The following is a 20,638-nucleotide window of genomic DNA, read 5'->3' on the forward strand; positions in this document are numbered from 1 at the left end:
ATCCTTATCCTTTGCTGCGTGGATTCCTTTGTCTTTTTCCTTCTCTGCTTCTGCTACCATATCTCAATCTCATCTTTCCCTCCCTCTACTTCTTTCTCTCTTATTTGCAAGTCTTCGTCCTAATTAAGCCGCCCCTTTTCTTCTGAGATATGGCTATCCCTCTTCTGAAGCCCTCGAATCACGGTGCTTATTGCCTGCACTATCAATTGAGTCGAGGGTTTCTTACTTCTACTTTTCCCTCTCATTCTTTCCACTTTCACATATTCAGATTGAGGCGGCTCCAACTGTAGTAGAACTCAAATCAACAGAAGCCCCAGCATTCTGCATTGCAAATCTTGAATTTCTAAAGTTTTTCATTTATTTGTTTATTTTATAATATTTATTTTTGTAGATTAAAATTAAAATAATAAAAAAATCTAAAAGGTACAAGGATATTTTTGTCACAAAATTTATCAAATTAACAGTTTCTGTTAAGGTTGTCCTTATATAATCGTTTCTTAAAACCACAGGGATCCATATGCAAAAGAAAATATAAACTGGACTAAAAGTGACCTGGACCAAACTTCAGGGTTCATATGAAAATTACCCAAAAAAAAAAAACTCTAAATTTCACTCTTCTCTCTTCTCATAATAATAATAATAATAATAATAATAATAATAATAATAATAATAAGAAATAAAAAACACACACACACTCTAAATTTCACTCTTTTGTTTTTCTTTGAGTCGTGCATTTGCATTTTGTGTTTCAGTCAAGACCAAAACAACACACACATACGATACGAAGCAAGAGAAGGTGGATTCAAAGACAACACACTAAGAAGACAAGGAAGGAAGGAAGGAAAGAACGAAACAAAAAACAACTCCGCCCGTCCACACCGCCTCGTCGGAAAAATCCGACCTTCTCACCTGTTAAAGTTTCGAAACCCCAAATTTTCCTGCTTTCACCGAGCATGCTTTCGAAACAAGCCCCGACGGAATCTGACCGTCCGGCGCAGACGATCCAACCTTCGTCTCCACGCTTCCCACCCCCTTCCCCTGTTACACCCATCTCTGGAGCCAATCGTAAGATCGCCATCGCTGTTGATCTTAGCGACGAAAGTGCATTTGCCGTCAACTGGGCTGTGCAGAACTACCTACGCCCTGGCGACGCCGTGATCCTGCTTCACGTTCGTCCCACGAGTGTTCTTTATGGAGCTGATTGGGGTTCCATTGACCTCTCTGTTGAAACTGACGAGGAATCTCAGCAGAAGCTCGAAAACGACTTTGACGCCTTCACCACCACTAAAGCTTCCGATTTGGCACAGCCTCTGGTGGATGCACAGATCCCTTTTAAGATCCATATCGTCAAGGACCACGACATGAAAGAGAGGCTTTGCTTGGAGGTTGAGAGGTTAGGGTTGAGTGCTGTAATCATGGGCAGCCGAGGTTTCGGCGCCTCCAGGCGTGGTAGCAAAGGACGACTTGGTAGCGTTAGCGATTACTGCGTCCATCACTGTGTTTGCCCCGTGGTTGTTGTCAGATATCCTGAGGAGAAAGATGGACCACCTGCTGGAGCTGATGCTGCGGCGACCTCCACCGCAACGGACGAGAAGGAAGCTGAGCTGCACCCGGTGCCGGAGGAAGAGCCTGAATATCACGATGCCTCCGAAGAACAGAAAGGTTTGGTCTTTTCTTCATTGATTGATATATGATGTTGTTTACTAGCCATTCTGATTTAAAATTTTTTTTACTGTCTGTTTGCCCTTCGCCCGTCAGCAATGGTGGGATCGGTTGTCAGATAATGGGGTTCTCTTGTGGTTTATTATTATGACACTCGATTTTGGCTGGATTGATATACGATATTGCAAGAGTTTCTTCTAGTGATGAGCTTACTTCGAAAGTCATTCCTCATTGAGTCCACTTAGGATGTTTTCCTGCATTTATCATGGTGGGTGTGCCAGAGTTTCTGGGATTACCAACTTACAACCTAGTGATTGAGTTACATGTATGTGGATATGTTAAAATCTCTTTGTTCTATCTGTGCAGATATTGGCCGCTAATTTTGGGAAACTGGTGTTTATTTATGTGACCTTTGAGCATGCATTCAGTTTAGCTATTGAAGCATTTTGAGTTTTGAGCTATTGCTGTTCTCACAACCTTTGGTTGCGTTATCAATATTTCCGCTCTTTAGACAAAATTTGTTTGTGGGATTTAATCATGTATGGCCTTGTCTTTTATTATAATTTTGAATCTTTGTGTGGTAGATGTTGTAAATTTGGAGTTCATACTGTTTGAATTCCTTTTACTTGAGTTCAGCCTTTGTTGTTCTTTGTGCATTTCCTGGTGATTGATTTATCTCACTATTGTCTTGTTATTGGTTGGATCATGGCATGTTAATTAACGTTGATGGAAGTTGTTTGTTTCCAATTAATTGGAATATCTTGTTACTTTGTTATATTTGATGACGTGCATCATCGGCTTATGACATGAACACATATTTGTCACCATCTCTACATAAGTGGATGCTGCCAATAACAGGAATTTCACTATGTTGATGATTAGATTGTCTGACGTCTCATATCCTTCTACTATATTAAAATATTATTAGTGGGTTTGAAGCTTTACAGAGCAACAATCCAGAATCCAGATGAAAATTTATATATAATATTAAGGTACATGCAAATTCTGGAAATAACACCTAAAAATCTGATGCATGGGTTCATAGATGGCCCTTTTTCTTTCAAAGATAAATAATTTTATGTTGGGGAAATATAATTCTATTGTTCATCACCTTCTTCCTAATTGTACATTGAAATTGGTGCCTTGTTGCCTCTTAGAGCTCATGTTTTGCTATTTGTTGAGTTGGTTGCAATTTTCATTGTCAACCATTGTCCTTCTCAGTTGCATGCCATTTTTATTGTTGAAATTTTGTGCTTTGTTGCTTCTTAGAACTTGTCTTGCTATATGGAGTTGTTTGTGATTTTTTCTTGGTGCTTGGTAAACTATTATATTGAGAAAGATAAAACAGTATATGTTATTGCACATATACAGGAAGGATGCATAAAATTTATGAAAGCCATGAATATGGACTCCATTTTCTGCTGTGACTTTTGCTGCTTTTTGTGATTTTCTGGATATCAAGGTCATTTGCTCAGAGGAATGCAAGTTTTCTTGCATTCATGCTAACCCATTGATTTTGCTGTTCTTTAAATTTTTTAATATACTACTATTTATATTCCCACTTGGGTGGTCATTTTTGGTTGGCAATTCTGATTTAGGTCCCAGGACCTAGCCCAACGTAAGGCCCAAGGCTGAAAGGATGTCCTAGGTTGCTTCCCAGCAGCATAAGAAGCCTACCTAAGACATCAATGGCATAATTGTAATTAGGAGGCTTCTACTCAATTCATCAGTGGCATACTTGTAATTAGACCCAAAGGGGGATTTTCACCTTGTCCTTAAAATTTTGTCTGAGTGAGTCTAGGTTAGGTCAGGTCTATTAGGAATACAACAACAACAACAATAAGCCTTGTCCCAACTAAATGGGGTTGGCTACATGGATTCTTGCCCTCCAATCAGTTTTGTTCGAGGCCATGCTAGATACAAGGCCTATGTTATACATATCCTTTCTCACCAGTTCTCCTAAGGTTATCTTAGGTCTACCCCTGGCTCTTCTTGTTCCTTCAATATGGATTATATCACTTCTCCGCACAGGGGCATTTATAGGTCTCCGTTGATTGTAGCCGTGCCACCTCAAACGACTTTCTCGAAGCTTATCACTTATGGGAGCAACTCCCAGACCAACTTTAATATGATAATTTCTTATTTTATCCATCCTAGTTTTGCCATTCATCCATCTTGGCATCCTCATTTATGCTACACTGAGTTTATCTATATGATTCTTTTTAATAGCCCAACACTTTGCACCGTACATCATAGCTGGTCGAACAACGGTCCTATAAAGATTTCCTTTAAGCTTTAATGGAATACGCCGATCACAAAAGACCCCGGACGCACCTCTCCACTTCATCCACCCTATTTTAATTCTTTGGGAAACCTCATCCTCTAAATCATCTCTTTTACTTATGATTGAACCTAGGTACCTAAAACAATCACTCTGAGGAATCTCTTTATCGTTAAGTATCACCATCTCATCATTTGCCCGATCATAACGAAAGTTACAAACTAGATATTCTGTTTTCGATCTACTAAGTTTAAAGCCTTTTGATTCCAAAGCTATTCTCCATGATTCTAATTTGGTATTAATCCCCACTTGGGTCTCATCAATCAACACAATATCATCCGCAAAAAGCATACACCAGGGAACCTCATCTTGAATGTCCTTGGCTAATTCATCCATTACCAGTGCAAATAGATATGGGCTTAAAGTTGACCCTTAATGTTGCCCAACTGTTATCGGGAATTCATTACTTTGTCCCCCCACTGTTCTAACACTAGTCACTGAACCATCATACATATCCTTAACTATATCTACATATTTACTTACAACACTTCTTTTCTCTAGTACTTGCCAAATTAACGCTCTAGGGACTCTATCATAAGCTTTTTCTAGGTCAATAAATACCATATGAAGGTCTTTCTTACATTCTCTATATCTTTCCATAAGTCTCCTAATTAGGAAAATAGCATCTGTTGTAGATCTTCCCGGCATAAACCCAAATTGGTTCTTTGTAACTGTTGTTAAGTGTCTCAAACGGGTTTCAATTATTTTCTTCCATAATTTCATCATATGGCTCATCAATTTAATGCCCCTATAATTATTACAACTTTGAATATCTCTTTTATTTTTGTAAATTGGAACTACGACGCTTCTCCTCCATTCATCTGGCATTTTCCCTATGCTCATAATCTTATTAAACAACTTAGTCAACCAAACTAGTCCATGGGTTCCTAAGCTCTTCCATACTTCAATTGGGATTTCATCAGGACCTTGTGTCTTGCCGAGTTTCATCCTCCTTAAAACTTCTTTTACTTCAGACATCGAAATTCTCCGTATATAAGTTCAGACATTGGTGCCTTGGTGAAAGGTGTAATCGTCCGAATCATAGCACTTGAAGAATGCTCATTTATTAAACTAGAGAAATATGTTTCCCATCTTTTCTCAATGTCCTCCTCACAAACTAATACTTACCATCTCCATTTTTAATACATCTAACATGGTCAATTGACCTGATACACTGGATAAGCAGTCCTATTAGGTTAGTATTTAGTCATAAGAGTCCTATTCAAGTTAATTTCTATGTTGATTACAGCTAGGAAAGTTAGTACTAGGCTATAAATACAAGGTCTGCACATGTGATAGCATTGAGATTACGTATTACAAAATAGTAGGTTGTTGCTGCCTATGTGTGATTGTGAGAATTAGAGCTGCTCCATCACTTGTAAGGTACCTCCAGGTGATGAAGTAAACAAAACTTAGGGTTTTTAGTTGAAGGATCTCCTTCAGCAGTGCTTGCTGCCTGTCCACTTCTGTCCATCATTGTATCAATTCATTGCAAGACTAGTGCTTCAGGTAAGTAACAAGTCAGCAGAATCTCTCATTCCCCCATCCACTATTTTGGTTTGTGCTTTGAGACCTTACCCCATTCGTTCACTTCTCCATCTTCATACTCATCACTCCATCAGTCAAGTGTAAATAGCCAGGGTATCTAAAATATTTAGCACAATGGGTCATAGTCTGATAGTTCAGACCTGAACTATAATTCTGTTTTGGCCTTAAACAGAGGCCTGGACCAATTCTGAACCCCTTGAAGGTCTAAATCTCCTACGGCAATTCATTTAAGATGTTAGACTTTTGGCACTCATTCACTTGAGTCTACATCAAATTCTTGTGTTCTAATATTATAGATAATATTTTCGATTTACCCTTGAAAGTGAAGGAATAAATTGTCACATCCACCCAGCCGTTACCCTATCTGGAATACCTGAGTGTGTGATTCACAGCCTCGAAAATCAAGTTTAGGAATGATCATATCCACTTAGCGTAATAACATAATCAAAAGCAAGAACAAATCATTGTATTCAAGTAATGTAATAATAAAAATCAAGAAATGATCTCAAAAGGATCACAAAAGAATATCAGAGTGCGGATAACAAGATACTAATAAAAAGAAACTGTAGAGTATAGTAGAAATATACCCCACAAACATATGCGGAAGGTAGATCAAAATCTAAAGCAAGATCTAAGCTATTACAAATAAAAGTAAAAGTCTAGAAGAACAAGAGTAATCTAATCAACATCTTCCATCGGGTCTTCTTCTTCTTCTTCAATCTTCATCTTCTTCACCTTATAGTTGTGCTCTTGTAGCTTCAGGTCAGCATCAAGCTCATGATCCCATCGGCGAATAAGACGATGTAGACTACTGTCAATAGGAGCCGTCAACGCAGTCCAAACCTGTGGGTTGGCTGGCCCACTGGTCATAACCTTCTCCAGAGACTTCTGCAGCTGCACCATATGAGGAAGGGTCCTCCGTACCATAGCATGGGTTCTCTTCCGAACCTGCGAGGTCATCTAAAAACAAGTCCCCCGAAGGGTAAGCTCAAAAAGAACTTAGCAAGTATCCAATCACAATAAACATCTTCACACACATTTCAAGGCAAACATAAATGCAATGATATGAAACAATAGATGCAAGTATGCTTCTAACTCTATATATGTATGCTGGTTTCTATTGGCAGACATGATTTAAGTCATAGCACCATACTCCTTTGGTTGGGTCTCAAATCACTCTCCACAGCCTTCCCAACATCTTGGGTTCTCTGTTTGGTAATTGGGTCCTAAAACCTTTCCGGACATATCATGTCTGGGGTGTAGTTCAACACTCTCTCACATCACCATTTGACCTGAGTATTGGCGCGTGTACAGGGTAAATCTTAGCCCAATGCAAGTCATCTACTGAGTCACATCTACTTAGGGTTAGATACGTCCATTCCTCGCTTTTCGCGATCCTTTCTAGTACCTTTCCCACTAGAGTCACCGTCTCCTTCTCGGCTACGTTGACTCTTAACCCTATTGATCATCTACACATAGTAAACGGGAAGCTCTCGTGTCCTCTCATGCTTCCCGCAATCTCGAGCGCCCACAAGCCCAAGCCCACCATATGCGACCCTACCAATGAATGGCCTCCACAATGTGATTCATGTCTTCTCACGGGTTGGTTACCGGTCTTGAGCGCCCACAAATCCCCATTGCTGCCACGGGTCACTCGGTCTCAATTCCCCTTACGATGGGGTCAGATATGACAAGGATTTTCTAGCCAAACACTTCTAGACATGCCCTAGGTATGTCAACCATTAATCAGGGAAAGAGTCAAGAGACACTATAGGAAAACGTCCCATACCACTTCCACTAGTGTCCAAAGACAGAAACGCCAAAAGGGCATTCCCCATTCCACAACTACAACCTAGGCATTCACATCATATCATGGTTCCATACATATCACATTTGCACTCACATTCAAGTCATAGTCCAAATCATGTTCACAACATTAAATCATCAATTCTAATATGTAAATCTCAACATGAACATACTATATACAGTTACAGAATTAATATAATGCTAAGAAAGTAAAATATCAGTAGTTAACTCATGCATCTGAATCATATCAAAACAAGGTATGTAAATATGCAAATTGTGAGTGGAATACTCACCTCGTAATCTGAAATTAAAATCTTTAAGTAAGAGATTAGAGAACAATTAAAAAATCACCTAAACAAGCTTAAGAAAACGTGTATAGGTTATAAGAAGTAATTCCAAAAGATCGGAGTCGAAACAGGGAAAATCTGCTGTCAGCAACCCTTTGGTCGATGGTCCTTGATTTATGGGATCAACCAAAGCATCGACCAAGCAGATACAGTACGGACAAAATACACTAAATTGGTCATAACTTCTTCGTTTGAAGTCCGATTACTCCGAAATTTGAAGGGGAGTTCCACAACAACATACTAAGACTATCTATGAAGGCTTAAACACCTAATAAGGTCAATAGAATAGAATTCTAACAAAACACCTATTAGGCTAAACCATGGATCAACACGAAAAGGCTAGAATGAATGGAGATTTGTTCAAAGAGTTAGAAGACAGTAGATTAGTAATAGAAAACTAATAAGAAACAAGTCTAACATTGATTAGAATAGAAAACTAGAGTAAAAATAGATCATGCTATCAAAACTAAATAAAAAACAAGGAGAATCACCATATGGCTTCAAGGAAAGCATAGAGAGTGAATAAGGATTCACTCTAAAACAAAGGAGATCAGAGGTTGGGTTATTCAGTAGTGTAATACCTTTCCTCATAATCAAAACAATAAGAAACAACAATAAGGAGAAGAGATTAGAGAAGAAAGAGGTAGAATACTAACCTTGAATGAGAGAAATCAAAGTAGAAACTTGGTGGAATGCTTGGGGATCTTCCTTGGCTTGAGGAGGAGGCTCTAGGGTTCTTCTCACGTTCTCCAGTAGTTTAAAGGCCAAACAATTAGGTTTAGAACGAGGTTGCAATATATCGAGGATCTAAAATCCAAAACTTCCAAAAATAACAAATTCTGTTTTCAGAGTTACTTTGGTCGATGCTGCTTGGTTGATGGGATTGACCAAGGGATCGACCAAGGGGTCTCCCTTCTTCAATTTGCTGAATTTTGGATCTCCAGGTTCAAAACCGACACTTAGGCCTTCAACCAACTTATGGAATGGTTTGACCTGACTTCCTAGGACCTTTTAAAGCTATCCATATTGAACTCAAGGTCCACCTTCGATGTCAAACACCAATCAAGTCACTTCTTCATCCAAAACAGACAGCATATCTAGATTAGGGTTAGGGCTGGATTTCACATAAACAATGCTTGTGAACTCTAGGACTGAGTGTGGTTGCTAACTTTCTCAATGAGCTGTTCCCCTTCCTACCATATGAGGATGGTGGGAGCACCTAGTTAAAATTCACTTTCGGTCACCTGTGACGAGGCATCGGTAGCTTTGTTTTCAAATCCTGGTTTTAGATAATCTCAAAGTTGTAGCCCAGTGACTTCACTACCCATTTTTGCTGATCAGTGGCCTCCAGTTTTCGTTCCAAGAGATAATTCAGGCTATGCTGGTCTGTCCTAAGCTTTAAGCAGATCGAGACGATCGTAACGTTGGTCGAAATCTCGGTTTTTCCAAAAACCAAGACGCAACTTCTTGGTTGAAATTTTATTCCCAGGTTTCGACTAAACTGGCCTAGTTACACATTAAATGCCCCAATCTTGATTGATAAGTACTACGGGCAGATTTCGACATTCCCCACCCAGATTTTGCGATTTTTGCTTCTTTCAACCCCTTTTCCACCCTTTCAAGTACTCCTTTGTCTTCCATCACATTCTTTGCTCCTTTGGGGATTTTTGAAGATTTTTGCAAGGTTTGTTCTAAACGCTGCAATTTTATTTTTTATTTTTTCTTCATTGATGACTTAAATGGTGGTTCTATGGCTTTGAGATTAATATATGTTTAGTCTAGGACCATGACATAGGATTGTGTGTGGTTAATTTGTTTTTTTGATTAATGCTACTATTTTTTATTTTTTGATTTTATACGTTACTTTCTAAGTATGTATGTTGAAAAGAACTGGTACATAGCATGATGTATGGGATTGACTTTAATGTATATAATACTATTTATTCAACTTTACAAAGCTTGTATTTCTCGGAACCTCTCATGTATACTAATACTTGAATGATAACTTTTCATTGTTTTTTTTTTAAATAAGAAGTACCTGTGCCATTGTGTTCTTTATACTTTAAATAGGTAGTTTGCAAGAAATCAGACCAAAAAACCCTATAGAACCCCCCAAAACCTAGTGTTGAAGCTTCCTAGGAAAATTTCGAAGTTCTAACCAAGATTTTCGAAATTTCGGCACCTTTTTGGTTTTGAAGCTGGTTGAAACTGGTCTCGGAACCGAGAGTTTGAACCTTGGTTTGAAGGCTTGCCTAATAAATAATGCTGCCACTTTGTTATTGCTAGAACAATCACCATCAACTCCTTCTCATATACTAATTTGGCTTGTGCTCTTGGGGATAAAGCTTGGCTTCAACACACTATTGGATGGCCAAAGGTGAGGGGAGGAAATACCATACTGGTTGTTAGTTGACAGGCTAACCAAGTATGCACACTTTGTGGCACTTTCCCACCCTTACACAGCTTATGATGTGGCTATATTATTCAGCAGGGAAGGTGTCAATTACATGGACTGCCACGATCCATCATGTCTAATTGTGACCAACTTTTCCTTAGTAGTTTCTGGTTCAAGTTGTTCAAGATGGTCGGTACTTGCGTAACACCTGTGACTAAAGTATAAGGGTATTTTAGACTGTTCATATTGATATTCACATAATTATGCTTAAGGGATATAGGATCAATATACTTATTAGAATTAATCTGTCAAATATAATTGTAAGTTGAGGACTAACTAAACGGTGAACCCTTAGTTCTCTTAAAGAATGGGGTCTAAGGTTTGATGCCCTGTGGTTGCTTAAATATATATTAAAAGTTTTGGTGTTGTTTTGACCCCACCCCCACATTTTTGAATAAAGGATTTCATGCCTGGGAAATGTAGGGACTGAGAGAATAAGCTGAGAAGGAAACCAATAATAAGCCAAGGAAGGAAATCAAATATTTGGCAAGAGATAAGTTAAGAAGAAAATCAAATGTTAGGCAAGAAAGTTAAATATGGAGAAAAAGGAAATCAAATATTTAGAAAGTTAAATGTGGTAAGACAAGGCAAAGTGTGGGAGAAGAGAGAGAGAATAGAGGATTGAGAAATTAAGGTAAAATAAGGAAATTGAAGAAGAAGATTGGGGAATTGAGGTGGAAGATTGAGTAACTGGAATATAGAGGAGAGAGATAGGGGGAAATTGTGAAATTAGAATATTGAGGAGAGGGAGAGAGAGAATAGAAGAAGATATCGTGGGAATTTAGGAGGAACATTTGATAAGAAAAGAAAATGTATATTTGACAAGAATTTTGAGAAGATTTAGGAAATTAGGAGGGGAAGAAAATGTGGAATTTGGAATACTCGCAGAAAATATTGAGAAATGCTGATTCTTTGAGTTAGGAATAGAGACAAGATGGTGCATTGAATGGAAAAGGAGAAGGTTAGAGTGCATTGAAGGCCCTCTATCTAAGGGAGAAGTACTGTTCGTTGTGCTACTTCGCGATAGTAAGTGAAACTTTATAATCTCTTAGCATGATATTTTATAAGTGCAAATCCTCTTCTTTGTCGACTTGATTTTTATTTTTATTTTTATTTTATTTATTATTATTATTATTTTTTTGGTTTTTTTGTTTTTGTTTTTGTTGTATTACCAATATATGTGCTACTATTCGTTATTTGGTATTCGTATGTGTTTTCTAGAGTATATATTTCTTTTCCATAGATTGATTTGCATTCCATTCAAATCAGATTTTGTTGTGATCCTACTGATTTACCATGATTGTATATGCATTATATGATTTTCTAAATGGATCATGTGATTTAATATATAAAATTCATTGATTTTCCTTTCGTCAAAATGAGTATGTCATTTTATGTTGTTTCACATTCTTGAGTGTGAGTATTGTGTCTTGGATGAGATGGATGATAAGATTGTGGTACACCACAAGCAATGTAGCGTTATGGATCATTTATTTAGTCTGAGGCCTTTTTTTTAGATAGATGTTAATGAGGCATGGGTGTCTTGAGTGAGGTGGATGATAGGGTTGTGGTGCGGCACAAGCCATGTAACGGCATGGATCATCCACTAAGTTTGAAATACTTGATAAGCATTAGTATTATAGGTGAGGTGGATGATAGGATTGTAGTACGACACAAGTCATGTAACATCATGGATCATCCGTTAAACTTGAAACACTTGGTCTAAGAGAGATTGTCATGATCATGTTTGTCTATGTGTTAAATTTATTTTGTGTAAAATAATATTTTATTTGAAAATTTGTTGAATTATTATATGGTTGCACTTGCTAAGTTTATTCTCGAAAGTTATCCCTTATTTCTACAGATAATGGACTCATTCAAGGGGATGGTGGTTATTTGGAGGATGAAGACCAAGAGCATGTCTATTTTATTTCCTAGGATAGATTTGAATTGTTTGAGAACTTTGATTGTACCTTTTGGAAGATTATTTATATTTGGAGACTTTTGAGATGTATGGCTATTATGGACATGTTACTTTATTTTTGTGAGATGATTTATTTCAGCTGCCAATCAATATATTAGTTATTATCGGATGATTTTTATTGAATTATACCTAACCAATAGTTAATCCCCTCAAGAGTTTTTGGTTCACTACTTTAAGTAAAGTGATCATTGATATATGACGACCTTCTCCTTCCTTGGATATTGGGGAGTTATGGAGTGGTATCAGAGCTGAAAGTTAGTTAAGAGTGAACTTAGAAACCACTAGAAGAATGAGCGTCTAACTATTTTGGAAAACCTTCTAGATTTGGACTTAAAAATTAAATAGGGTAGTACTTGATATTAAATGTGCATTTTTGAGGAATTTTTGGGCTATGAAAACTATTGAAGTTACATAAGAATGTGTAGTTTATGTTTATGAATTTTCATTTGAAATGGATTTGATTTGATGTACTAAAAAAGTCAATAACATTTGGTGCCATTCTAACAGTATTGCAGTCTGTCCAATTTGCAACCCGAAGGCAATAAAACCTTTAAAAATACTTAGATGTTGACATAGACTATAGGAAAAATTTTAGGAGTTCGAAACTGTCTGATTTTGATCTCCGTAAAATTTTATCTAATTCGAAGATGCAATGATAGGCTTAAAAAAGAAAAAGAAAAAAGAAGCTACTCTTTCTGGAATTTTTCCATAACTTGAGAAAGAATTGACTTTTAGGGTGACCAAGAAAACGAATTTTAATCCACAAAATTTACCAAGGAGAAGATCGTCATTTATCGAGGATCATTTTACTTAGGTAGTGAACTAGAAACCTTGAGGGGCTTAACAATTGGCTAGGTTAATTCAATAAAAATCATTCAATCTCGTACTGATTGGCAGTGGAAATTAATCATCTCACAAAAATAAAGTAACATGTCTATAATAGCTATAGATCTCAAAAGTCTCAAAATATAAATAATAAATAAATTTTCAAAAAGTACAATCAAAGTACTCAAACAATTCAAATCCATCATAAGAAATAAAATAGACATGTTATTGGTCTTCATCCTCCAAGTAACGACCATTCCCTTGAATGAGTCCATCATCTGTAGAAATAAGGGGTAAGTTTCAAGAAGAAACTTTGCAAGTGCAACCATTAATAATTGAACAAGTTTACAAATAAAATAGTCTTTTACACAAAATAAATTTAATGCAGAGATGCAACAAACATGATCATGACAATCTCTCCTAGACCAAATGTTTCAATTTTAATGGATGATCTATGCCGTTACATGGCTTGTGCCGTATGACAACCTTATCATCCACCTCGCCCAAAACACTAATGCTTACCAAGTATCTCAAATTTAGTAGATGGTCATGCCATTACATGGTGTATGTTGTATTATAATCCTATCATCCACCTCACTCAAGACACCCATGCCTCATTCACATCTGTTTAAACAAAGTGCTTTAGACTCAATGGATGATCCTTGTCGTTACATGGCTTGTGCCGTGCTACAACCCTATATTCCAAGACATATTACTAGCATTCAAGAATGCAAACAACATAAAATGACATACTCTTTTTGACAAAAAGAAAATCAATGACTTTCATATATTAAATCACATGATGCATTTTATAAATCATATATTGCATATATTATCATGGTAAATTAATAAGATTACAACAAAATCTAATTTGAATAAAACGTAAATCAAACTACGAAAAAGAAATGTATACTCCAGAAAACACATATGAATACCAAATATCAAGTAGTAGAACATGTGTTGGTAATACAAAAAAGAATCAAGTAAAGAAGTATAGGATTTGCACTTATAAAATGTCATGTTGAGAGATTATAGAGTTACCCTTACTATCAGGAAGTAGCAAAACGAACGGTACTTTTCCCCTTAGCTGGAGGGCCCTCAATGCACTCTAACCTTCTCCTTTTTCATTCTTTGAACCCTCATGTCTTTATTCCTCACTTATTGAATCAACGTTTCTCAATATCTTCCAAGACTTTCCCCAATTCCTCAATTCCTGTTATATTCCAATTCCATGTTCTCTTCCCCTTCTAATTTCCTAAATCTTCTCAAAATTCTTGTCAAATATTCTTCCTAAATTTCCACGATATCTACTCTCTCTCTCCCCCCTTAATATTCTAGGATATCTTCTTCTATTCTCTCTCTCCTCAATATTCCAATTTCTCAATCCTTCACCTCAATTCCATTCCTCAATCTTCCACGATTTTCCCCACTCTTCTTCCTCAATTCCCTTATTTTACCTTAATTTCTCAATCCTCTATTCTGTCTCTCTCTTCTCCCACGCTTTGCTTTGTCTTCCCATATTTAACTTTCTTATTTGATTTCATTTTTGTCTACATTTGACTTTTTTGCCTAACATTTGGTTTCCTTCCTTGGCTTATTATTGGTTACCTTCTTAGCTTATCCTCTCAATCCGCACATTTTCTACACATGAAATCCTTTATTTCAAATTAAGTGTGGGGGTGCGGTCAAAACAACACCAAAACTTTTAATGTATTTTTATGCAACTATGGGGCATTGAACCCTAGACCTTCTTCAAGAGAGAGGTGAAGGTTAACTGTTTGGTTGTCCTCTAAATTTGACAAATTAATTCTAATTAGTATATTGATCCCATATCCGTTCACTCCTTAAGCATAATTATGTGAATGTAAAAGGTCTAACATACTCTTATACTTTAGTCATGAGTGTTACATTCCTCCCCCTTATAAAAATTTCGTTCTCGAAATTTTGATTATTGAAGATTTTAGAAGAAATGGAACTCACCTAGCGTTTGAAAATAAAAAAGATCCGAAACACCTTTTTACTTCAGGTACGGGTGTTACAACTCACCTGAAATTCAGCGGGCTCACCCTCAGACAGATGGCCATGTTGAGGTGGTTAATAGGTGTTTGGAGGTTTATCCGCGTTTTTTTTGTGCTCGGCAGTATCTGCGTTGTTTTTGTGCTTGGTAGCCCAAGGACTGGCTCACGTTGCTGGATATTAGTATAATACCACCTATCATGCTTCCACCAAGATGACTCCCTTCAAGGTCATCTACAGACGCAATCCACTATCTATGCTCGGTTGGGGATGGGCAGCCAAATACGGTCGATGAAGTCAATTCTTGCCTACAACAATGAGACAACATTTTGGATGACCTCAGAGCCAATTTATTGGTAGCCCAGGACCGAATGCAAAATTTAGCAATTCATCACCGGTTAGAAGTCACTTAATATGTGGGGGATGCAATTTTCCTCAAGTTGCAGCCATGTCGCTTCAGAAAGCTCGCTCACAAACCAAATGAGAAGCTCAGTCCTGGTTCTACAATCCTTGTGCAATTGTTGAGAGGATAGGACTTGTAGCCTATAAAGTAGAATTGCTAGATGCCTCCTGATTTCACCCAGTCTTCCATGTATCCTAGTTAAAGAAGGTTATTGGATACAAGATTCAGTCACAGCCACTACCTGCCTGCTTGGAAGGTTGGGAGCACTGACACCTGAAGAGCTGCTCGCAATCCGGTATTCTGTCCAAGTGCTGTTGCAGGTTTTGATTAAATGGAAGCATTTTCCACATTGTGGAAATACTTGGTAGGCTATACTGAGATGAATCACTTGTTTCCTGTTTTCCACTTTGAGGATAACTTGAAACTTAAGGGGGTTGGTTTTGATAGGCAACTGGTTTCACGAGTATACACTCATGTTGCCAGCTCTGCTGCTGGTTAGACCAGCAGTTACTAATGCATAAAGGAGAATAAAGAGAATAAACCGGCAGGTAATTATATGCAAATAAGGAGAATAAGTGGGACAAGTGGGAATCACTGAGTGGACAGACAAAGGGGTTCAGTCATGCAATTCAGATGGGGTAGGGAGAGTGTTTAGAGAAAACAAGGAAGATTTCATCTGTTTTGCTGGTAGCAGGTTCTCTGTTGGTGAGTGTTGGTCTCTAGGTAACTAAATTCAATCTTGCTAATTTTTTTCATTGTTATCTGCTTACTGCTATGTGTGATTGAGAGTCTATCATGCCTATGCAGCTAGGGGGTACATGTGTTACATGTGTCGTGTTTACATTTTAGTTTATTTGTTATTTTCTGTTATTGTGCCTAAGGAATCCTTATTGTAGGCTAGTTTGTTTCTTAGTTTACTACTTAAGTAGTTCTTTTTTATAATAAGCTCATGGACGACATGGAGGGTGGGGAGGACTGCTGAGTATGCTGTCTCTCTTAGTACTCTCTCCCATCTTCTTCTTCCCTTCTCCATCTTTTCTTATGGTTTATGTATTGCCTTCATCAATGGGTATGGAGCTATTGGTAGCCTGAGATTGATCCACTTTTTTATACTGTTTTGAGTCTCTTTTGAGACAGAAGTTGATACTTTCTTTAGCAAAAGATTGTCCCTACTTCTGGGGTTTTATTCTTCCAGTTTTTTAGCATCAAGTTATCTTCTGCGTCATTTGATGATTTTTATGTTTCATTGAGAGCTTCTTGTACCTACCTAAGGGGTTTAGACTAGATCTAATTTGGTGGTTTGGTCATCTACTTCTGGCCCCCACAACTGCCCTGCGAATGCTCAATTTTCCGAGGATTTCCCAGTCCTGCTGATCTTGTAGCTCCTTAGTTACTCTGGTATCCTCCTTTGGGGTTTGATTCCCCTTACCAGGTACCCACTTTGATATTCATATTTGTCTCTGAGTTTTGCAAAATCAGCATACTGCTGCCGGAAGTGCTCTGTTTTGGGTTTTTTTTGTCTGTTACTTTGGATTGCCTGCTGCTGGTTATTTTATCTCCTCCAGATTATAGCTATACTACTTATTCTGTGATTCAAGCGATTGAAGATTAGACTTCTACCTATCCATTGTATGTCCCTTTTTTTTTTCCTTCCTTCCTTTTTTGGAGATTAGTATTACTAAGTTGAGTGGCATTTCTAACTATTTACTTAGAGCCTCAAGTGTTCAGCTTGTAGTCATGATAAACGGTAATTCAAGTGCCTTACTAAGGACTATCCAATTCTTACCAGATCTTTACTGTTGGGGCCTGTGATGATTCGATGCACAAGAATCCACTATTAGAATATGGTAGGCAACAGCATTTAACAGTCCATTCCTGCTAATGTGATGTTTCACATTCTTGCGAAGGGGGTTTGGGATGAACTTCGTGAAAGCTAATCCCAAGCGAAGAATATTTCTCATCCCAATGAACTATTATTTGAACGAACACCAAATAACAAGCGAAAATGGGGAAAAGAAAAAGAAAAAAAAAATCAAAGATGAAGAAGATTTAGGCTACATCTCAATTTCAAGAAAAGAAAAGACAAGAAAACTTCCAAAGAAATTTCAAAGTTGAGATAACGATTGTTGTTCATCATGATTTTTGTTATGTTTTTTCTTTTCTTTTCTTGGCATCATGCATAGCATTAATGTGGTTCACATAACAGGTGAAACGGAGGATGGTTACTCTATTTAATGAAGGAAATCCCTATATTGACTGACATCAATTCTCACTCTTGCTTTTAAAAAAGATAATCAGGCATATAAATAATACTCCAATTTGATTGATCCTTCAGGTAGGGTCGTACAATACCCTCTGCTGCCTTGACAGATCTCAGTTTTAAAGTCCATTTGAGTCTCCACTCTTCAGAAGAGAGAAGAATTTGAGCCAAACATAACATGTCTTCTCAGGGTGATGAACCACTGAACAACTACTTCAGTACATACAAAGGATTTGAATACTTCAACCTTTTACAATTAACTTGGAAAATTAAAACAATACCGGATAGAGTCCTGTGTTGCAAAATTTATGGCTTGTCTTCATCTTGAGTATCCAGCTATTAAATTTCAATTACTTTCTAGAGAGAAGGTACCTTCTCTCAACCAGGTTTTCCAGTTACATTGTTTGGTTATTAGTTTATTACTACCTTGAAGGCTTTTCTTTTGTTTCTCCTTTCGACACGTCCGCTTTTACTTCTAATTGTGGTTGGCATCTAGTAGAGGTGGTTCTAATGGTTCTAGTTCCACTAGATAACGAGTTGATAAATCCTCTTACAATGTATTTATGATGGAAAACTTAATCATAAAGTTGGAACATTTTGGGGAAAAGATGGGAGCCTTGACCAGGCTAACGAGTTAACCAGTACAACTACAATTGTTTTTGGTTCTTACAAAGAATTGGATAGAGATGTTAGATTGCAAGTGTAAGTTTTCAAGATTCAGTTTCATTGTCTAATAGAAGTTCTTTATTTCCCCTTTATATTTGCTTGTAACCCAGCCATAGGGATAATGAATTAAACAGAAACTTTAGTTTTCTTTTGGAGCAGCGTCTGATTGTGTGATCTCTCATCTTCCCCTGCGACTATTAGATGTCTGCTTGCAGTGATCTCTCTGCTACATACAAAAAAAAGAGAAAAGAAAGAATGAAGCTGGTTATGTAGCTTTATGACAAGTGGACTGATTGTGGTGGTTAATTCTTGGCATGCATAACATCTTCATTTTTGTAACTTACTCTTAGGCATCCAACCTTTTATCAGTTCTAAATGTCCGCATCACTCGGTTCAGTTTTGAATCAGTGTGCCTTGTATAGAATTCCTTGGGGTTTTGTCTGTTGTCAAATCAGTAAAACAAATACTGCAATGCATGGAGATCTTTCATTATCATGTTTCATAGCTGTTACTCTGCAGTGAGATAGTTTTGAAGTTCTTTTTTGTGGCCGTCAATTCTTTAAAACAATAATATGGTTGAGGTCATGTGTTCATTTAGAAGTACCTACAGAAAAGAAAATCCTTCTTGTTGCTGGGCCTTATTATTCGATGAATATGGTGCAACCATTTTCTTATTTCCCCCATATGCTTTTTGTGTATCATTCATTCTTTTTTATTCCCTAGGGGAGGTATGCATCTTAATTTATATTCCATTCAGCTTTTTTCTTGCAGAGTTTATCATGTCAAGTTTGGAGCAAGCTCATCTGCAAATGAATTCCATTAATGTGTCCCAATCCTTTTACCCCTCCAGTTCTCTCTTGAAAATCAATCCCTTGAAGTTTTACTATTTTGTGATGAGTGATGACTTAGTTAATTCTACTAGTTTAGCCATTGTACTGCTATTGTGAGGTTAATTCTTTTCATTAGTAATGAATGCTGTTGTTCCTTCCATTGAAGAGGTAAACTTGTGCTGATGGGGAGACATAGAAAGCCCCACATTTTTTGTTCTGCTGTACAATGTTGAAAGTCCAAAGAAGTATTAGCACATAACAGTCAATTATTTGTTTATTTATCTATTTGTTTAGTTTTGAGGTGAGACCTGCTACTATCAGTGACAGTTTTGTGGTGATTCTTGTGTTGCAGAAACTTAAAGAGGTGCTTTGGCAATTGCATGGTCCTAATGATTCCAGGTGAAAACTTCGTGCACATTTTTGCTGGAATTCAACTGTTGTCTACATGCTGATTTCATTGAAGTACACGCCTTGCTAGACTAGATTGTATTTGATATCATCTGGGTGAATATTATTAATACACTGACGGTGGTTTGCAATGTGGGGTTCCTGCTCTAATGTAGGAAGTGAAGAAGGCGCTTGATTTTACTGGATGCTAGGGAAGTCAAGACTGAGATGCTTTTAGTGGGTTGGGTTCATGCCATATGAACTGAATGGTGGTTAGTAGTGTTGTTGCTGTCACTATCACTATCGCTTCGTTCTGCTTCTCTCCTATACTTGTTAACTGTCCCTTGTATATTCACTATGAGATGTTTGTTGACGATGTTATTTGTATGGTTGACGGGATCTTTTGGTCACATGTAGCTCATGAGAGAAGATTCAATTTCTTTGTGAAGTGTAGTCAGTGTTTACTGTTCTGTTAAACTACCATTCTAGTTTATTGAAAGAGGTTGGTTATGTCTCCATTGATATATTGTAGTTCTCAGAGTATCTTCACTTTCTGAGAACATGCCAGTATGACACAGGTAGGTTTTGCTGCATGGTCTTGGATTGATCGTTCTTGATTGGATCCATGGTATCTAATCGTTTTCTAGATCTCTCATTTCTGACCCTATGAAGCCGCTCCGTGTTGATCATTCCAACAAGTAAAATTCCCAAGATTACTGCATTGAAGGTTGATGGTTATAAATATGGTGTTGGGTTTTGTGTATCTGCTTTATTGTTTCATGCTTTAATACACTCTCTTCCGGCAATTCTATTTGAAGGGTTTATGTAATAAAACATCGTGTCACAATTGTGAGTCTCAATTTTATTGAACAAAAAGTAGTGTTACTGTTGTGTTTCATGGAGGAGAGTTGTTGGAATTGAGATGGGTGAACCTGGAATCTCCCGTGTGTTACATTGCTCTCTTTCATTTCGTTGGATTTGAAGCTCCCAATGGTTGCTTGACTCAGGTTTCGATTTTTTGGTGGAACTAACTATTGCCACTTTGGATTAGGAAGAGCAGGCCATTTTCTACTTAAAAAGTGGAAGTAATGTCGAAATTGTCGAGTGT

The 20,638-nt window shown here is 37.3% G+C and overlaps 1 protein-coding gene across 2 annotated transcripts; it reads left to right on the plus strand.

Moving 5' to 3' along the window:
- The first annotated feature begins 725 nt into the window (after positions 1-725).
- Positions 726-20,431, plus strand: LOC149028801 (universal stress protein PHOS34-like). Of its 2 annotated transcripts, XM_089139024.1 has the most exons (3): positions 726-1,662; positions 19,496-19,542; positions 19,707-20,431. In XM_089139024.1, the coding sequence occupies exons 1-2, from the start codon at positions 954-956 to the stop codon at positions 19,501-19,503; spliced, it is 717 nt and encodes a 238-aa protein (XP_088995150.1). In that variant the 5' UTR covers positions 726-953; the 3' UTR covers positions 19,504-19,542; positions 19,707-20,431. The 2 variants fall into 2 exon arrangements, with proteins under 2 accessions (XP_088995150.1, XP_088995149.1); XM_089139023.1 differs by lacking the exons at positions 19,496-19,542; positions 19,707-20,431 and adding an exon at positions 1,759-19,489.
- Positions 20,432-20,638: the final 207 nt, after the last annotated feature.

This window comes from Hakea prostrata, chromosome 1 (genome assembly GCF_041222555.1).
Source record: "Hakea prostrata isolate BN-2017 chromosome 1, UWA_Hpros_2, whole genome shotgun sequence".
Classification (NCBI taxonomy): domain Eukaryota; kingdom Viridiplantae; phylum Streptophyta; class Magnoliopsida; order Proteales; family Proteaceae; genus Hakea; species Hakea prostrata.